Source organism: Penicillium robsamsonii (genome assembly GCF_028829455.1).
Source record: "Penicillium robsamsonii strain IBT 29466 chromosome Unknown utg000003l_segment0_segment0, whole genome shotgun sequence".
NCBI classification, from domain to species: Eukaryota; Fungi; Ascomycota; class Eurotiomycetes; order Eurotiales; family Aspergillaceae; genus Penicillium; species Penicillium robsamsonii.
In genome coordinates this window covers 26,524-45,974 of record NW_026643221.1, presented here as the reverse complement: position 1 = coordinate 45,974, position 19,451 = coordinate 26,524, and the positions used below count along the sequence as shown (strand labels likewise).

The following is a 19,451-nucleotide window of genomic DNA, read 5'->3' as shown; positions in this document are numbered from 1 at the left end:
ATCTATCATGAGCGCGGGCCGATAGTCCACTAGCCGATGGGCAGTCCACAAATTGCGGTCCTGCATAAGTACAGCTTACTAGACATTTATAGTACAAACAGAATGCGAGATTTTCAACCATAGGTTGAATTGTGTGGCGAATAATATAATCTTGAACGTTCCAAGTTGCCCAGTTGGGAAAATTTCCGTGACTTACATAATCCGAGTCCAAACCCCTCGGGCCAAATTCCTGTGGACTGGTCGACTGGAATTGTGAATTCATGCACTCCCGTATCAACTCTATATAAAACAATGGCCAAGTCCAAAGCGGCTAAGCGCAAGCGCAACGCACAAGTTGATCTTCCACAAAAGCTCCCCAAGGCAGTCCCGAATTTAACCCCGCCTCCTGATGGTGTAACCGCCGAGTCGACACATCTCAATGCCGTCGTTTCAGACGAGGAACTCGACATCACAATCGAAACGCTCGCGGCGCTTGCGGAACATCCTAGCCTGACAAAGTCGAAGGCATGCAGGGACCTCCGAGTCGCCGTGTACGACTTCCGGCAGGCATGCACTACGGGTGTCAATACTGCCGGTATGCTGTGTTGTCTCCACTAAAATACTATAGCTAATCATTCGATAGAGGGCGCCAACTTGACAGCGCGAATAACCGGTGCGTTGGCAGACGAGAAATACATTGAAGCCAAGATCTTGCTCGCCGAGATGAGGATTAGGGGGAGCAACCCAAGATCGGAGCCTTGTGTCGCTGGGTGCGAGACTTGGATGTTGTTAGCGGCCTTTCGACACAGCCGAAAGCACACGACCATGTCCCCCTTAAGCGCAGTGTTAAGGAGATGGAAATTCTCGGTGTCCTTGATGCCATCCTGCGCGTCAGCACTCCGATTGACACCAACACGAACGCCGTTGACTCAACCGCTCCCATCACCTTCCAGTCCACCTGGGATCTCCGCCCCTCGACAACACCCCTCCCGGTCTATTCCTCAGTCCTTGACAAATCGATTTTGAACGAGGCGCCCAAGTCTTCATCCGCCCTCCGCGTCATCGAACAAACGCCTGGCCCACTCCGCAAACCACCAAACCACCATCCGGCCATCCTCTATACCACCGCCCCCAACGCCATCCCACTGGCTCCCGTCAGTCCTACTATAACATACCACGCACATCCCGCAGTGCCAGGCCTTGGTCTTGCCCTCAATGTGCTATCCGACGCTGAGTGCAAGGCGATCATCGCTGCTGGTGAATCTGTCAATTTCCTGCCCGACGCGCCCCTACGCGAAGATGGAGACATAAGCATTCTAGCCCACAACTTTTACTGGATCATTGACACCACATTCCACGACATGCTGTGGGCGCGAATTTCCCCGTATGTGCCACAGTCGATAAACGGTCGCTTGGTCCGAGGCATCAATCGTCGGTTCCGCGTGTACAGGTACGTTCCCGGCGCCGAATATCGGTGCCACATTGACGGAGCCTGGCCACCGTCCGGTATTCTCCCAGATGACACATACGTGTACGACTCTTCGCCGGAGGACAAGAAGCAGAGCTCTATGTACACCTTCCTATTATATCTCAACGATGAGTTCGAGGGCGGAGAGACGACATTCTTCATGCCAGCCCCGCGGGAGGGAACGCTCAATGGATACCCGGTGCGACCTGTGATGGGAGCTGTTGCAATATTCCCGCATGGGGAGTCGAATGGAGCCTTACTTCATGAAGGTACAGGGGTAAGGAAGGGGGCAAAATATATTATTAGGACTGACGTAGAGTATGATGTGAAGCCTTGCGAAGAGTGATGATAAATATATGAACTGTGTAGACTTGGCCTTTTGTCATTAAAATGCATTGAAATGCGATCGAAAAATGCCGTGTAGGAAGCGTTTAACAGTAGAAATGAGAGCCCAGGAGGTATGTATTTTATTGATCTCCACTAGTAAGAGCTGGTAGAATGACATCCCTTTCGTCTTTCTCATTAGAATTTGAACTGATGACACTGAATGCCTGTATCCTTTGAAGATAGGTACATGGTGTACCTTGGGATGCCAACCTGCAAGGTTCTTTTGCTTCCAATAGTCTTCGAGAATCGCGCTGGAAATCGCAAGGGGTTTCGGGAATAATCATATTCCATTTTTGACACATGTGTAGGGAGGTTGTTCTAGGCTTCCTGTTTATCATGTGTGGAGTATACAATCTATAAAAATACATCGTATTCAGAGAGAAAAACTTCCTAGTCCGACAACCCTTATTCGCTGGTCCAACTGACGTTCTTTATTGGTCAAAAATTTCCACGTATTTGTCGACATGTAACGAGAGTTCTTACACTCTGCCTCCTTTTCAGCGCATCTTTCAATGGCGGAATGGGATGGAGTCCAGATACTTCACAGATGTCTTGGGGACCAAAAGTTTGAAAGAAATTATGGCTGGATCTAAGCCAAAACCCCTTTTACGATAAACGAAGTAAGAAATTCTTGAAAAACCCTTACATTTTAATTATGAATGAAGAAAAACAGAATGTGGGAGAGGTCGGAAGTAACCATAGACATGCTATATTTTCAAATCCCACTGGGGCAAGGCCACTTATGCACATATTGAGAGTATTCCAAACCGAGCGGGATAACCAGATAGGGACAATATCAAATATAGGTGTTTTGCAGGATCTTTAACACCTACGTACAATATATCGGTTTAAATGAAGGTGGTGAAAACAACCCAAAGTATCTGAGATAAAAGGATGAAGCAAATCTAATTCAGAAGCGTACAAGTATATAAAAGAGAAGAAATTTCATATTTACAAATTCCATGGTCCAACCACGACATTCCAGATCCTTTCCAAAATCAGATACTGCGAATTTATCTAGTTGGAACGCAGTTCAGTGTTCTCACGCCTTGACCTCCTCGCTAACAACAACGTCACTGGTGCTAGTATCACCACTATCGGAGTTCGATTCGCGCGCCTGCAGTGCACGCTTTTGCATAGCGCGAGCTACCCGAGGGGGATCAAAGATGGACTTTGATTGAGCGAAGATCTCGTCGATCTCCTCCAGTGACCGCCCTTTGGTCTCGGGGAAAAAGAAGTACACGCTGGGCACGATCGCAGCGTTGACAACGGTGAAGATGATATAGTACCGATTTCCGATTGTGGCGAAACCGACAGGAGTTACCTGGGCTATCATAAAACTGAAAGCCCACACGGTGGCAGTGGATACGGCGTTGACGGCGGCGCGGACCTGAAGAGGTGCCATTTCCGCGGCGTAGAGGAATGTTAGGCCGCAGAAGCCAACCGTGAAGATAAATTGGAAGCAGAACAGGAAAACCACGGCCATAGCTAGGGCCCCTGTGTTATTAGCTGCAGCGGGGGAGGTCGTGCCAGCGAGGCCTGCCATACAGATTGTCATGGCTCCAGCGCTCCACAACATAAGCGGGCGGCGGCCGAGGCGGTCGATGGTGAAATAGGCCAGGTAGCCACCCAATGGTTGCATCATTGTCATCGCAGCAGCAAGAACCCGAGAGTCCACGGCGTCCATTCCAAGGTACTGCTGGAAGATCGTTGTGGCGTAGTAGGTGATCAGATTCACACCACACATCTGCTGGAACATCTGGCCCGTGGCAGCTAGATATGCACGGTGGAAGAGCCGTTGCTCGCCGTTTTTGAACATGTCCGTCCACGCCCCCGGGCAGTAAGCAAGAGATGTCTCGATGCTAAGGATGTTTTCGTTGACCTCATCCGAATGCTCATCAACATCGAGCAATGCCGCGAGTACCTTGCGGCCTTCCTCCACCTGTCCATCCTTGATAAGCCAGCGAGGCGATTCTGGCAGCATTGCGATGAAAAACATCGCCATGACCGGCATCACGATTTGGAAGGCGAGAGGGAACCGCCAAGAGACCGAGTTATCTTTGATGAAATAGAAACCCAAATCAATCCACAGGGCACCAGTCACACCAATTCCAATAAAGATGCCATTCGTGACGACGTTGGATCCTCTCTTATGCGCTGGCGAGAGTTCAGATTGCCAGACCGGGACCGTCGCCACATATCCACCGATGCCCAAACCGAGGACCAGTCTCGCGACGATAAATTGGGCAAAATCGAACGAGGTTGCCATAAGGATGGCGCCGATTATACTGATGAAGTTGGTTATAAAAATCACCTTACGTCGGCCCCAGAGGTCGCCCAGGTAGATGCATGACAGGGCGCCAAAGATACCTCCGACAGTATAGAGGGCGATGACGGTGCCTGTTGGAAGATTCCATGAGTTGAATAGCCAAGACTTGTCTGATCAATGAACCAACCTTGCATTTGCGAGTTCTCTTTGTAGAGTGCCCCGTCGGTATGCATTGTGTCCATTTTAGGAAATTGCGAATTGAAGGCCTCGAGCGTTAAGAGACCACCAGTCACACCCATGTTGTATCCATAGCAAGTGAAAGTTGGGCACACGACAAAGAAGAGGGCAGCCCGGAGAAGGGCATTTCCCCGAAGGCCAAAATACGGCTTCAAACCCATGATTGGAACTACATACAAAAAGGTCAAAAAGTCCAAAAGCAAAAAAAAAAATTGAAGGAACCGAGGCGGTGGCAAGAAATTTTAAGATCGCCAAGTAAAGCAAATTACTATTTGGTTACATTTTTTTTTTATGTGGGCCACTATGTGTGCTCGCTTCTTGGTGGATCCATTGCGATTTGCTTTGGGTATTACTATGAATAATATTTGGTCTTGATAAGCCTTGAAGGTCCAATGGTACATTTATACTTGGCATGTACCCCGGAGGCTCACTCGGGATTTTCCAACCCTAATTGATTCCCCACAATTCGTGTCAGCCACATGGCCTAACTTGACTTTGGCTTGTGCACATGTGGAAAAATATATAAAGACCGTCATTATATTCCATATAACGTCATGAGTGCACTCCTTCTGTTCAAAGAACTGACACGTAACATCCCGCAGATATTCCAGGGCCCCGTGAAGGGTGATAGCCCACCCTTGGCCGCGCGCCTCTAGATTTTCATCAAGCTAGCAAATTTCGAAGGGAATTGCTTTACAAGAGTTCTTCACCCCCACATTCTTCTATATTATATAATGGCAGTGCCAGTGAGTAAATCACGGCATATCTTTCACGAAGACATCATTAGGTGACATCAATGCGCCTTCGTAACCGAACCATCGATAAAAGGAGGGGGCAGACGACGGACTACGGATGAAATACGAGCTGATATCCATATTTATATTTCCGTCGGGTATCTTCACAATAGTGATGGTATCTATTCAGACTCAAATATTTGCATTTTCATGATACACATCGATACATGGGACCTAAGTAACTGCTCATTCATAGTTATCTTTGTCAAATACTCATATCAACGCTGTTCATCCCCCTCTAGGTATAGTTTAAGTTAACACCTGTGCTAGGCTCGAGGAGCAGCCCTGTAGTCTCCAGATATCTAAATTCTGCAGCCAGTAGTAACGGGTTTGGTATGTCTCTCTGTAGGGAGACCTCATTCTAATATGAATTTCAAATTGTCTAATAACAAAACGTACTAGTAACGTGTGTCACATCCGAGTCGTCCAGACATGCGAGGCGTCCACATTCCAGTTGTCTACACATAGTAGAAGCGATTTAGTTATAATTTATATTCCAAGAAACAACGTTTTATTCTATTTCATGACTTGCCGATAGCAATCGATAAGAATTATATTATAAGAAATAGTTTATCTAAATAACTGTTGTTGTACTATTATGCTGTATTTTATCGCTTTTACTATGTGTTATGGCGTGGACCACTCGCATGTGAAATACATTAATATATCGGATATCACAAACGTTTAACACCAGAGTTATTTAATTACTATGCAAGATAATAGATGTGTGAAAACTTATAAAAGGCTCTCTATCTCGAGTGTTCTGAAGTGATCTCCATCATCTTCATCCTCCATTATTTAACTCACCACTTATCAGCACTCACTGCCAGTTTAACTCCTAAACCACGTGCCCTACAATTAGTCATGAAGGCCATTTACTCCGCCCTCACCTTCCTTTTCCCGGGTTCCAGCTGAGGGGGTCTAGAAAAGACTTGGCAGTAGTTTAGCTAATCCTATGGAATTTGTCATAGATTCCCCAGAAAGGACACTAGCCTGCTGTAGAGCGAATAACGGTGTTAGTCACTTAATAACCTGTATACTAAGGTCTATATATCAGCTGACATTTTTATAGGTGTGCGGTGATAAAACTAAGGGTACCCCATATCGCGGGAAAGGCCGTACGATCCTTTGGTGAGTGCTCTTAGAGCTTGAACCACTATCTGACATCCCTATACAGCTTGCAATATCTCCGGATATGACTGTGAAGGCGGATGTCGCTAAGCGCTAAGTGCTATTTAGTCTTCTATGCGTGCAGCGTACTTGACTTATTCTATATATCATTCAGATATAAAGTCTTCATACTGTACGGGTTACTTTATTTTGCCTTGTTATAAGTTTTCCCCTACAGCATGGTTTCCCTATATCTTAGTATTTTTTGCTGTTTTAGATCGAAACTATAGTTTATGGTGGCATTTAATAGTTTAGGTTTACGAACATGGTCGAAGTTATAGAAATATATTTTAAGTAACACTAATGAGAACTGCATGATAAGATACAAGAGGAACACCTGAAATTATAATAAGAGATTGTATAAATTAGGTTCTACTATGAGATAGAAGAACTGGAAGGAGAACCTAAAAACTAGAGAGTATCTTAATGTAAAGAATAGTAAGTGGTCAGGCTAGTACCTATTGACTAGGCGAGAAATGATAGTGGAGGGGGATAACGTGCTATGTTCTCTTGAAGAGACACTAATCAAGTAGACCATAACGCCGCTATTACTCTAAAATTTGAGAGGGAACTCGGTACAGGCACTGCAGTTCTGTTCGCTATAACCTTGCCTACTTTTCCACGTTTAGCCCTTGGAGAGAAAGCCAAAACCATTAATTTCGGTTAGCCTCGTATGCAAATCCTATTTATTTACAAGGGACTTAAAAAAATCAATTAGGTTACATACGTCTTTTGCCTTTCCATCAGGTCGTTTGGAAAGACTGCATGGTACCTAGCCCCCAAAGCCTAGAAGTATTCAGAGCGTGGTTCGCAAAACAGATGGACAACACAAGATGTAAGAATTTTCTCTCAATTTGGAAAGAACTTCGCCGACTACTGGCTTTACCTTACACCTTTCTCACGACACAAAAGGCAGATGTGCCATAAACTCTACGAGTACATCGCACGCTATCCCGGAACAGCAAGCAAGGGATCTCATCAGCTATACAGGCTCAAACAACCACTGTCCACGTCGAAGGATATTTCATTTCAGTTTGTAGCGTGGACCATGATTGAGGATATAGATACCGACAAAAGCTGTCCAAATGTCATTATAGTGCCCCAATCATCTGTTGTTCCCTCCCAAACAATAACAGCAGCCTAGATGAGGGCCAAACAGAACCATGTCCAGGTAACGGACACAGGAATTTGTGAAACCATGCGATCAAACTGCTATCCCACAGCAATCTCTACCCCCCCTCAGCGTATCTGTTCGCGTATAAGGCTGGTCGCGTTGTGGCAGAGTAATCTGATAATCGCGCCTAGAATTTACATTAGAGTGTTGACAAAGAGACGCGCCATAATAAATACTCCAATTCATAAATGCAGTTCTCTTGAGACATTCCCTCCAGCGTCCCGAGGCCGTTCGCCTTTTGCGAGTTGCGCACACAATCCTTTAGTATAAAGAGCATGTCGAGCCTTCTTTTCCGCAGGCGTGCCTCCTCTGCCATATCCAGAAACGCAGGTAGAATCAAGCCCAAATGACGCTTGACATTTCGTACTGTGACAGAACCCCATACAGACATTGCCATATTTGATTTCCACCTCGGTAGGTACCTGCGAAATGATATCATCTGCTTCTTCTCGAACTTTCTCCTCGTTGACAGGCGTGAGGTCAAAAATCGGATATCGTCCACTTTGGTCCTCTAGTCCCATAAATTAAAACTTGGTATGCACCCAGCGAGGAACCCCTACATGGAAAAGATAGGCATACCTCGACTTCTCGCACGGTAATTGGCCCAAGCAATGGAAGCCACCTCTTCCATTGATCACTTTCATTAAGACATGTCGCTCTCGTTTGGTCACAAATTGCTGCATCACTTTCAAAAGCTTCCTTCTTGATAACGGGATGCTCATATATCTCCCCCCGGATACATGACAGAGGGTTCCATCTCGGCTTTGTAGACGTTGACCGACAAGTCAGTGTGACCGTGATCTGAGGCATGGCATTTGGATGGCATAACAGCCAGTTCGGTGTCGTAAGCAAATGATATTCCCCAATCCATTGCCCATAGAGCTCGCCAGCCACAGAAACTTGACTTTTTCTCTTCTGGGTAGGCTGACCCAGTGTGCCATGTTCCATGGCCCTCAGCGGCACAGAAGAGGACATTGACAGGATAGGACCGACCAAATTGGGACACGTTAATCACAGTGAAGGCCTACTTGCCTGATAATGAGTGTTCAGAAGACAAGAAAGAGACCCTAAGGCCCATAAGTGTATACTTGAGTAAATTCGTAGATTAGACACATGCACACAGTTAGTACACAAATGCTTCTGGAGCAAATCGCGTGGAAAGGGGGGCTAGCCGTGGAAATTGCGTCATTGAACCTTTATTATTGTGATTAGTGCGGTGCAGTTGAGATTCATGATCCCAAGTCAAAATAGGCCATATGCCCTCAAGAGTGCAAAAGCTTAATTTTGAACAACGCGATCGCGTGGCTACCATGTCAGCTAGTCCTACAGGGACTTTTCTAGCGAAGATCATATCACTGCTAACGTAGGCCAACTCGAACACTACTAATTCGGAACACAACCGGTTCGGCAAAGAGGCATTCAATCCGCTCTACCTGGGCTTTGATCCAGCATTAGTGAGTAATGGATCCAAGATAACTTGAGGTTTACAGTATGATAAAAAACTAGTTAGCTCAAACCTTGGGAGCTTGATGGATGTTGGGGAAGATGAGTAGATGGGCTGATCTACAGCACTCCAGGGTCTCAACTTCGACGAGGAGCCACGGTAAATGAACTACACACACTGTACTGCTCCTTTTTGTCACGACCTATGTGATCACATGCGTCCTATGCTTTCTTTCTTTGCTTTATTATTTGTTCTTAGTTTGTTACTATTCCGAATCAGGTAATAGCATATTTCCTATTCGGGAAAGAGCTTTTTTGCTTGCTGGGATAGCTTCTGCTATAAGATCCCCTGGGATATACCACTTGCTTCTTCTCTCCTCCCTATCTCTGTTTGCTTAGTTGGAATGCACTCTTTCTTGCTGATCGAACTGGCACGTAACACTTTTCATGCAATTTCATATTTGTACTAATCCAATTTCGGCATTTCGGTATTTCTCTTTTTCTCCATTGGAGGAGATTCAGGATCCGTCCGGGGTCATGGCGCGGGGGTAGTGACCCGTCCGGGGTAAAGCTGGCCGAGCCCACAGCCCGCTAATGAGATGACACTGAGCCGTGTCCCACTTTGGGATTGGTCAGGTTCTTTAAACACCGATAATATTTATCTTGGGTCCTGCACGTCCAATTGCCCCCCCACTGAGCATGGTATTCTACAGAGATAGAGAGATCAATCATCATGAACATCCGACTTCATGTTCGGAGGACAGCATTCGAAGACATTCTGAATGGGTCACGTTTGCTGAACATTTGCACGTGGTGCCCAGAGTCAAAGCACAGCACTAACTAATAATTAGCGCTTACTCAATTTGCCTACTCATTATGATAGGTTCAGCAGAATTGAACCACCCTGACAGGGATTCAGCAAGGTCGGATTGTAGACTGCACAACAATACGGGGGCACAGGGACTCGCACTAAAGGATGGAGATTCTGGACTATCCCCTACAACCCATAGCAGGAAATTCTCCGGCGAATGGAACGCCACATCTAGACCCACACCACCGCGACCTACCACAGCCTACCACCAAATTGCCGTTTCAGCGGACCCCGCAAAGAAACTACATTTCCTCCCGACTAGTACCCTTTCGCTCGACGGGAGCCCACCATAACACACCACAATAAAGGGACGCTGCTACCGTAGTGCCCGGAAAAGTGACTCTAGATGTGGGGTTGAGGTCAAGGTCCGGAGCAAGCTTCACTCAATTAAGATAAAATCGGGATCGCCATCACGAGCGTGTTGCCGTAGGTATAAAGATCTGAAACCCCCAGTCGTGCCTGCCTCTCTTTCATCCACCCGTTTCTCTCAGGATTCGTCAACATGAATAGCGACATCACAGAGAAGCAGACCTCAGCGGAGGTCGAGGCGCAGCCCTCCACGGGCGGACCTGTTTACGATGTTGACGAGAAGGTCGACTACGACAGAGCGGGGGCCATCGAAGCCGAGGAGCTCGAACATAGTATGACTGTGCTCCAAGCTGTGAAGGCCTATCCCGCTGCCAGCTGGTGGGCATTCGTGATGTCATGCACCATTGTAAGCTCTTGCCCATGATAGGCAGATCATTTCTCTAACATTGCGATAGATCATGGAGTCATACTGTGTTTTCTTAATGGGGCAGTTCATAGCCACAGCTAAATTTGCGGAGGACTTTGGGGTAAAAAGCGAAAAAACAGGAGAGTGGCTTATCGAAGCTTCATGGCAGTCAGCATTCCAGTGTAGCGGGCCAATCGGTGCCTTCATCGGTGTATTCATCGCAGGTCCTATTACCAGTAGGATTGGATATCGATGGGCAACAATTGGCGGTCTCATGTTCTTGAACGGCTTCATCTTCATCTTCTATTTCGGCAACAGCCAGGGGATGTTTTTCGCGTCCCAGATCTTGGAAGGCATCCCGTGGGGCATTTTTATCGCCAATGCACCCGCCTACTGTGCCGAAATTGTGCCAATGAGACTGAGAGCTCCAGCGACGCAGATGTTGCAGATGTTCTGGGCGATTGGGGCGATCATAGTCGGCGGTATCACTTACCACTACCAATCCAAGCCTGATTCGTCATCGTACAGGTTCGTCCGCCCCCATAGATACCATCGAGGAGCACCGTACTAACAGTCATTCCAGAGTTCCCATTGCACTCCAGTGGCTTTTCCCTACTCCTCTCGCTATCCTACTTTTCATCGCACCTGAATCGCCCTGGTGGCTCGTACGACAGGGCCGTTTGGCTGAGGCAGAGAAGGCTGTCAAACGCCTGGGACGCGCGAGTGCAAATGATAATCCCGCTGACGCAGTCGCAATGATGCGTCGCACGATCGAACTCGAGAAGACTGACAAGAAGCCAAGTCTCATTGAACTGTGGAAAGGTACCGATCGCTACCGCACATTGATTGTGTGCGGTGTGTACGCATCTCAGAATCTGACGGGCAATCTGATTGCTAACCAAGCAGTTTACTTTTTCAAACGTGAGTCCAGCCATTTTCTCCAAGCCCATAGCAGACTAACACCAGCTTAGAGGCCGGCATGGCAGACAACACGGCATTTGCACTTGGTCTCATCACTTCTGCCCTCCAGTGGATCATGGTCATGCTCTCTTGGGTCCTCACCACATACCTCGGCCGTCGCACCATCTATGTCTATGGTCAATTCATTAACTGTGGATTCTTGGTCGCGCTCGGTATTGCGGGTTCATTTGGCATTAGTACTGCGTCTAGCAATGCGCAAGCATCACTTGGCTTGATCGTCTCCGTCCTGTTCTGCTTGGGACCCGCGCCTGCCTCATGGGTCATCATCGGCGAGACATCTTCCGTTCGTCTCAGGCCACTGACAACCGGTATTGGACGAGGTGCCTACTACTTGGTCAATATTCCTTGCATCTTCCTTTCCAGCTACATGCTCAACGCTGATAAGTGGGACCTGGGCGGTAAGAGCGGCTACGTCTGGGCTGGTACCGCCTTTATCTGCACCGCCATGGCTTGGATGTGGGTTCCAGAGATGAAGCACAGATCCTTCCGTGAGATCGACATTCTGTTTCATCGTCATGTCCCCGCTCGCAAATGGAAGAACACGGTCGTCGATATCCGCGATGATGAGTAGATGGAAATTGGAGTGGTACTGCCTATGCGGGAATGGGTGGTAGAGATGAGTTCCTAACTCTATCCTATGGGAGGTGTGGGTTTGAGGCTCGATGCACTTAATAATATGTTACTTATTGGTATTCGGTGGATATAGTAGTTAGCCATAGAAAAGTAGGGGCTACCCTACGTGCCGGATTTTAACCTATCCTTAGTTCCTTCACCTATTATACCCTTAATCTTTATACAACTTCCTAGAGCACTAATTTGGCCTTCAAAAGTCCCGCAGCACCTGGGAAACCTTGGTGCTGCGATATGGTGCTACGTAGACTGCGACATTGCCCATGGACAGGCGGGTGGGCATGGTCTTCCGCAAAACCCGGGTCTGGGTTGACATATCGAGTCTTTTTTTGAGACAAGACGGATGAAGAACTCTTCACCCAAATAACAGATAACAAACTGCCGGGTTAACTTTGTATTATTTGAGCCTGGAAAAAGCGGGATCACTTGTTCATTGTATTATGACACTATATTCCGCCAATATATTATGCAACAGTTAGACAAGCAAAAATCATGACTTACCAGGAGTTTAGTATTAAATTGAATATCACACGGCGATTGGACCTCTAGTACTGCTTGATCTGGTGCATATAATACGCTAGACGGCGGTTCTGGAAGACTCCCATCAGCAGATCAAAGGCCTTGTTGATGCTAGTATCATTGGGATAGATCTGTATCCGGTGAAATTCTCTTGCGCGCGTTCATGTCGCACAGGAGTGTAGAACTCGACATGAGTGCGACAAGGCAGCCAGATCGCGGATTGAGGAAACATGAAAAACGATTCGAGCATAGATCTCCGGAGGAAGAGACTAGAATGCCATCGGTTCACATTCAATCACCAGTGGGGGCTTCCTTTGGAGAGTGCAATGGTTCTCTTGGGGGATTGGCTGCTTATAGGACGGTGCTAGTTTACAGTTCATTCAAATTTTCCCGGCGCAATTTGCTGAGTGACTCATCTCGTCGGCTGATGCCGAGACCCTTCAACACCAGTTCAGGGAGTAGTTTCGTCGAAGAACTACAACTTCCTCTTCCACATTTCTGCTACTCGAATATAAAAAACAAGGATCCATCAATGCAAACCCGAGACTCGCACGTGCAGGATCCAGCGCATCCAGTCGGAAGCGATTGGTTGAACCCTGAAATCATGGCGAACCAGGAAATCAACAACGGGGCCTCGGCTATCTACCGAGCCCTTAAGAACCCTCTGATCCTCGAACTCATCCTGAAGTGGATTTCTAGGGATGAGGGATGGTGGCCAGATCCCGAACGACTGCGAAACCTTCGAGAGGAGAACCCGCATTATTCGGAGGACGATCATCAGCACTACTTTGGTGCGAAGGGCGTGCTAGTACGCTGCGCTCAGGTGAGCAGACAGTGGCATTACGAAGCGGCGCGAGTCCTCTGGCGTGAATGGAAGCAATTTGAGTTTTGGCATTATCCTTTTGTGACGATGTTCGAGAAGATTGAGCCAGCTCGCCGACAATTCTATGCTGAATTGATTCATCATGTTGAAGTGTACGCCGTTGAAAGAGAGGAGCTGCATCAGTCGGTCACAGGGGTATTCGATGGCTTATGCTTTTCAAATCTCGAGAGTCTCACGCTCCTTGTGGCTGGAGAGCCCACCCCACGAGACGACAGGGTAGAGATTCCGATCTTTCACGCCCCAAGATTGATAACTCTTTCGTTCGACCCTTACTATGGGTACGACCCAGAGACGTATGGCGTCGGTCAAGATGAATGGAAGCAGCTCTTTGATATCGTCACGGTGAGTTCGCCAAACCTTTTGAATACAAATCTACGAACTAACATCCGGTGGAGGTCCGCTTTCCAGATGTCGAGAACATCTCATTTCTTGACCAGGCCGAGGTGTGTTCGGGCGAAATTAAGAATTTCCGGGATCGGCTTCCTCGCCTGAAGAAATTTGATATCCTATCTGTGGTAGACTACGAAGACTTATAGCTATATATCAGGGTTCGAAACCACGTGTTAGGGGGGGATTTAATGCCTAAATGCCTCAGTTTAAAACAGCCAAAAACTAAGATAACTACCTGAAATACTATTAAAAATGCCTTAATAATCAAAGTCCCCTAATTCTGTTAGCTTTTATAACTGTCAAAAATGAAGCTTTTGATCTCTATACAAATCACGATATCTTCATTTTTTTGGAGGATCGTAACTGTCAAAAGTGAAGGGTTTGATCTCTATATAACTGGAGATATCTCCATTTCTTTTTTGCACGGTTCAAAAGTGTATCTTAGTTATCTCTCACTTTTAATTGACATATAAAAGCCCCCCTCCTAGCTTTCGCTTCTTCTTCTTCCTATCCCATGGGAGGGGTGGATTTGAGGCTCGGTGCACTTCCTAACCAAATCGCAGATTTGTCGCGGCCAAAGAGCGCGGCTCAACTGGAAAGGACCGGTCACGTTACATTATAAGCTATCTGTTATTTGATGTATTCGACCTTCACTTTCGACAATAACCTCGAAGTCGATGTTATGCGCGCAATTTCGTTGGTTTTCCATGGGTTGCATTTTGCCACTTATTGAGATAGCCCGAGCAACAACTGAGCAACGACCTTTCGGTAACACAATGATTTGGCGAAATGCTTGCCAGCTGAAGTCTTGGCGTGGCTTCGTCTCCGCCTGCTGCCACTCTGATTCGTTGGATTGGCGTATCTGAACAGCTTTGATACCATCCCAACTCCACGCCCAGCCACGAATCATAACTCTTGGACCAACTACTTTAGCATTTGGTGAAGGGTCGATGATCATTGAGTTAGGTTCCACGTCCCATACGGGTTGGATTTCTCCCTGTGGATTAGGTCTGTTGTAGTAATGGCTTGCGAATATTCCAGGTGCACGCTGGGCTTGAAAGGACAGCCGCCAGAGCCATTTGGTGCTATTGGTCCCGAACCAGCCGGGCACTACGAGCCTCACTGGTCCACCTCGTTCCCTCCTAAGTGGTTCGGAGTTCATCTCATAGGCCACAAGAACTTCATCGCTCATTGCTTTTTCTAATGGAACGTCCTTCTGATAACAAGTTATCTTCTTCCCAGCGAATGCACCATGATCAAGCCCTTCGGACCACATATATCGCGCGGAGTCCAAAGGCTGAGCGATATTCAGAAGAAATTTGAGTGGAACTCCGGTCCAGGTGACATTTCCAACACGCCAGATGTTCCTATCTGATGGGCGTAGTGGGCTTCCGTAGCATTCGTGAAATGCAACAATGGACAACTTGGGAAATGCACATAACTCAGGGAGAGAAATCGAGAGTGGGTTTTCCACCATTCCGTCGACCACTAGTCTCCATTTAGCGATATCGACAACGGCAATTCCCATATGCATCTCCTCGAATAAGAGTCCATCATGAGTGATATACTCTTGTTGTTTGTGAGGAGGAGTCGCTTCTCGCTGTTTGCTTGGTCGATACATTGTAACGCACTCGTTTTGTGCCCTTCCAACGCGTGATAATTCTCCGAGCGATGCCTCTTTGCTGCTTTCATTCGTAGGCATGCTGGAGGTACCTCTCCAAATTTGCTTAGGGCTATTAGGAAGTCATAATCAACAAGGTAGAGGGAAGAGCATTATAATTGTGTCCGCAAAAATATATTTTCGCCTCTTGTGGGTCCACGATAGAACTCTAAGTGAAAGCCACCTGAATTACCATTCCGAATGAGGAGTACAGAAACGATGCTGGAGCTCTGGTTCTATTTTCGTCATATTATTTCGCATCGCCGTACCGGATAAGGTTAGCGCGTGCTCATGTCTGCTCCCTGAGTGGGCGAAATAGCTCTGTCCCATATCTTTATCAATATCTAATTTCCTTTCGTCTCTAAGCTGCTCCCTCTTCATCCCCCCACTTTCCTGTATGCCCACATCTGCCATTGTCACGATGGATAGAATGAATTATGCTCCAGTTACTTTTATAGGATTTATGCTGATATGTGTGGTTTAGTATGTGGTATAGGGCCTATAAACTATGCCGAACCCTTGAACGACAAGTCTGCGGAAGAGCAAATAGACCCCATAACTGAAGAAACAAAGCTTTTGGTTAATCAATTGAAGGTACGGTTGTACATTGCACTCATATCCATTATGTATAATGCTATTTACCGCGAGAGTATTCTCATTACTCGAATTCCAACTTCGGTAGTAATTCATGGTGGCACAACACGTAGTTGTCCATGGCGTAGGGGTCGTGTATTTCCTCTGTATATAGGATAAACCGTGGATATTTAGGGGGAGTTTCGCGAGTTTCGGAGCAGTTCGCTCTTCGGTCTAACACCGCCACAGTCTTGATTTTTGTTTTAAATTCTAATCCGAAGCGGAGTGTGCTAATATTTCCTCTTCTGATACCCCGCTAGTAACCACTAGCCTAGTAACAATCTACAGGAGCAGTCTAGACACTAACAGGAGGTGATTAAAAATTGTCGACACAACAGCAAAATGATCAAAATCCATCCGCCCCCTCCCCGGGAAGAAACTTTTACCTCTTCATAACTATTCAAGTGTCATCCCGACTATGGGGGATCAACTCTTACCCGATTCCCACCATGCAAATCTCCCTTTCAACGCGCCAAATTCAGAAGCGTGAGATCGAGTTTCCACGACAAGGCATTATAGTCACCTGCTGCGGTCAGACTCAGTCGTTAGAGGTATTACAGATTGAATGAACGTACATGGACTGATCGTCATGGCTTGGGCGATCTCAGTGCGCATCCTCTTGCTTGTCGTTCATCCGGCTCGTGATAGAATTCATCTATCCTTTTTGCGCCCTTGAGTCGTGCAGTGCTCCCCTTTCCTTAACCAAGTTCGAGATCCCCTCCGCATTCTCGCCGCCCATCTGCGCAAACCCTGCCACCACACCCTCCCGGTCACCAGGTTTCATCTCCTGACTCATCTTGAATTTCCCTTGAACTTTCTCAATGCGAATCTCAATGCCAACAATGTTCCTCTGCATCAACTCAATATATTTCTGCGGCGCATCAGACACTTTCCACGGCTGCGGGTTCTCGCCGCCCGTATGCCCCATGACTGACTTCTCAGTATGCTGCGATAAATCGTCGATTTGTTTGGCTAGAAAAGCGCCTGCCTCGGGAGACTTCGAGTCATAGTATAGAGAGAGCTTGCCATAGACCTGGACGGCTGAGTAGTTCCATGTGGGGACGACTTTGCCCGTGTCTGGCTTGGTTTCGACGAAGTATTTTGGAGTGACATAGTGGCTATATTTACCATTGAACACCACAAGTACGTTATCTTCAACCTCGAGTATATTGGGTTTGCTCACGAGTTCCTCGATCATGCCTTTCACTTGCGGGTTTTGCTTAGCAATGTGTGCACGGAGACGGCCCTGTGGTGGGGAGCTAGTGGTTTCATCCGGAAGGTCTAGGACGAAAGGAGCATGGGTGCACTGTAAGAATTCTTGGGAGGATTTTATTCCCGTGATAAGCATCCCTAGGGGATTCTCGCGGATGAATTGGAACAGGACCGCAGTTTCGGGTTCAGCATGGACAGGCGGGAGGAACATTTCGGGGGTCCAAGTTGCGGAGTGAGAGAAAGAGACCTTGTTGACATTGGTCTTGAGAAGGGTATATTACCAGCCTTATATAGATTACCTGGCTTATATAGAAGACTTTTAAAATGTGAGTCACGTGAAAGCCCATTTTACACAATCACGCCCGAGGCACTAGTCAGGCTAGAATAGTACCCTGGTTACACCGGAAGAAAGCTTGCATCGCTCTAGCGCGGTCTAATAAGTAAGGCGGGCGATTGGGATCGGAGTATGAGGGAACCAACCGTGGTTCACCGTCGTTCCCGCACACCGAGTTTAGAATAGCGCGGACCCACAATAGAAGACCGATGTATCGAGATGCATGGAGTGCCTATCAGGAGGTGAGTTCTCCGGTAGGCTTGCCTGATGCGGTCTGCAGGAACGATAGACCCATGAGGGACATTGATGGTATGTTCGGGAATTTCCAGGATGGCGGTGCAATGTGTACCGGGAAAAGTATTAAATGAGAGCTTTTTTTCAAGATGAGACCGAGAGAGTCCTCAACTGCCTCTCACTCAACTGCCTCTCAAAAATCATAGTTAATCATTTCAAACTAGCCATGAGCAGACCTACCCCTTTGAGGATCGCCGTCCTCATCAATACACCGTCAGACGACTATGACTTCTGGACAGACGTCCGTCAGGCCTGGCAAGAATCTCTCGCCAATGTTGCCCCCTGCACCGAGGTCGATTTCTACGACCCAGTCTTCGAGAGAACCTTCCCAGATTCGTCAAAATATGACCTAATTGCACTAAGCGGAGGCAAAGCAGATGCATCTTCATCTGACCCATGGGTGCTCGGAGTGCTTGATTTCGTGCGCACTGTTGTGCGTGATTCCCCCAAGACGAAGATTCTTGGTGTCTGTTGGGGGCATCAAGCTGTGGCGAGAGCACTCGGTGGGGAGGTTGGAGCTGTTCCGACGGGGCCAATCGTGGGTTTTCCTCTAGTACACTTTAACTAACTAGACTGGGATAGCCCTAACTTGATATTGTACAGGCTGCTATCCAAGATATTGTTCTCACGGACGCGGGCAAAAAATTCCTGACATTCGCCGCCAGCACCGGTTCGTACGTATGTCTACCTTATTTGTCTAGTACTATGGCTATTTCACTAAGTTCGTTGTAGAGAGCACCCGAATTTCACGTCCGCGAAGTCACTAAGCCTGCACCGGGCTTCATCCACCTCGCCTCGAACCACGAGTGCTTCATCAACAAAGCAAACACAATTCTCTCCTTCCAAGCTCATCCCGAAATTTCGAATAGGCTGGCCCAAAAAATGCTTCTTGCAGACGACAAGGAGTACAATGGGAACTCTACTGCTGACCAGTTGAAGGCGGAGGCGCAGAAACTCGACCAACCAACTGATGGTATGAAGTTGCTGAAGAGGGTCATCCAGTGGCTAGACGAGTAATCTGGGGATGTTTAGTGCGGATAAAGGCCTGGAATGAACATGGTGGCTAAGAAGACAACTCAGGTACACTACATAATTAATAGAGCAGATGATCAAGAGCGACACCTAACCATCTGTAAGAGACATCTAAAATCGTTCAAGACTTGCACGGCGTGTGGGCCTTGTCGATTGGAATCTGTCCTGCTTATATGGTTCTGTACCACGAAATTTACGAATTTCTCTTGAGTTCGAGATTTCACATATCGATGCTTGATTGTTAAATTAGGCCTGATTGGCATGTGGTAGTCTCGGACGGCTTGGGCTAATCCCCCCGGTGTCGGTTGTAAACAAGGTACAAATCATAAAACTGTTCGGAAATGTCACTATTACGGGTAAAGGGAGGGAGGGCACT

The 19,451-nt window shown here is 47.3% G+C and overlaps 7 protein-coding genes across 7 annotated transcripts; 4 read left to right on the top strand and 3 right to left on the bottom strand.

Moving 5' to 3' along the window:
- Positions 1-291: 291 nt before the first annotated feature.
- N7447_004704 (prolyl hydroxylase family protein) lies at positions 292-1,793 on the top strand (the record flags this gene model as incomplete). Its single annotated transcript, XM_057228966.1, has 3 exons — positions 292-574; positions 623-749; positions 773-1,793. 3 exons carry the CDS (start codon positions 292-294, stop codon positions 1,791-1,793), a joined length of 1,431 nt encoding a protein of 476 aa, XP_057084056.1.
- Positions 1,794-2,876: 1,083 nt separating this feature from the next.
- On the bottom strand, positions 2,877-4,501 carry N7447_004703 (sugar porter family MFS transporter; the record flags this gene model as incomplete). The annotated part of the gene is made up of 2 exons (XM_057228965.1): positions 2,877-4,234; positions 4,291-4,501. The coding sequence occupies 2 exons, from the start codon at positions 4,499-4,501 to the stop codon at positions 2,877-2,879; spliced, it is 1,569 nt and encodes a 522-aa protein (XP_057084055.1).
- Positions 4,502-10,294: 5,793 nt separating this feature from the next.
- N7447_004702 (putative MFS maltose transporter) lies at positions 10,295-12,059 on the top strand (the record flags this gene model as incomplete). The annotated part of the gene is made up of 4 exons (XM_057228964.1): positions 10,295-10,507; positions 10,557-11,035; positions 11,091-11,428; positions 11,479-12,059. 4 exons carry the CDS (start codon positions 10,295-10,297, stop codon positions 12,057-12,059), a joined length of 1,611 nt encoding a protein of 536 aa, XP_057084054.1.
- A 1,110-nt stretch (positions 12,060-13,169) lies between these two features.
- Positions 13,170-14,056, top strand: N7447_004701 (uncharacterized protein; the record flags this gene model as incomplete). Its single annotated transcript, XM_057228963.1, has 2 exons — positions 13,170-13,862; positions 13,916-14,056. The coding sequence occupies 2 exons, from the start codon at positions 13,170-13,172 to the stop codon at positions 14,054-14,056; spliced, it is 834 nt and encodes a 277-aa protein (XP_057084053.1).
- A 470-nt stretch (positions 14,057-14,526) lies between these two features.
- Positions 14,527-15,531, bottom strand: N7447_004700 (uncharacterized protein; the record flags this gene model as incomplete). Its single annotated transcript, XM_057228962.1, has 1 exon — positions 14,527-15,531. One exon carries the CDS (start codon positions 15,529-15,531, stop codon positions 14,527-14,529), a length of 1,005 nt encoding a protein of 334 aa, XP_057084052.1.
- A 1,327-nt stretch (positions 15,532-16,858) lies between these two features.
- Positions 16,859-17,626, bottom strand: N7447_004699 (FMN-binding negative transcriptional regulator; the record flags this gene model as incomplete). Its single annotated transcript, XM_057228961.1, has 1 exon — positions 16,859-17,626. The coding sequence occupies one exon, from the start codon at positions 17,624-17,626 to the stop codon at positions 16,859-16,861; it is 768 nt and encodes a 255-aa protein (XP_057084051.1).
- Positions 17,627-18,209: 583 nt separating this feature from the next.
- On the top strand, positions 18,210-19,060 carry N7447_004698 (type 1 glutamine amidotransferase; the record flags this gene model as incomplete). Its single annotated transcript, XM_057228960.1, has 3 exons — positions 18,210-18,581; positions 18,647-18,721; positions 18,776-19,060. 3 exons carry the CDS (start codon positions 18,210-18,212, stop codon positions 19,058-19,060), a joined length of 732 nt encoding a protein of 243 aa, XP_057084050.1.
- Between the last annotated feature and the right edge of the window lie 391 nt (positions 19,061-19,451).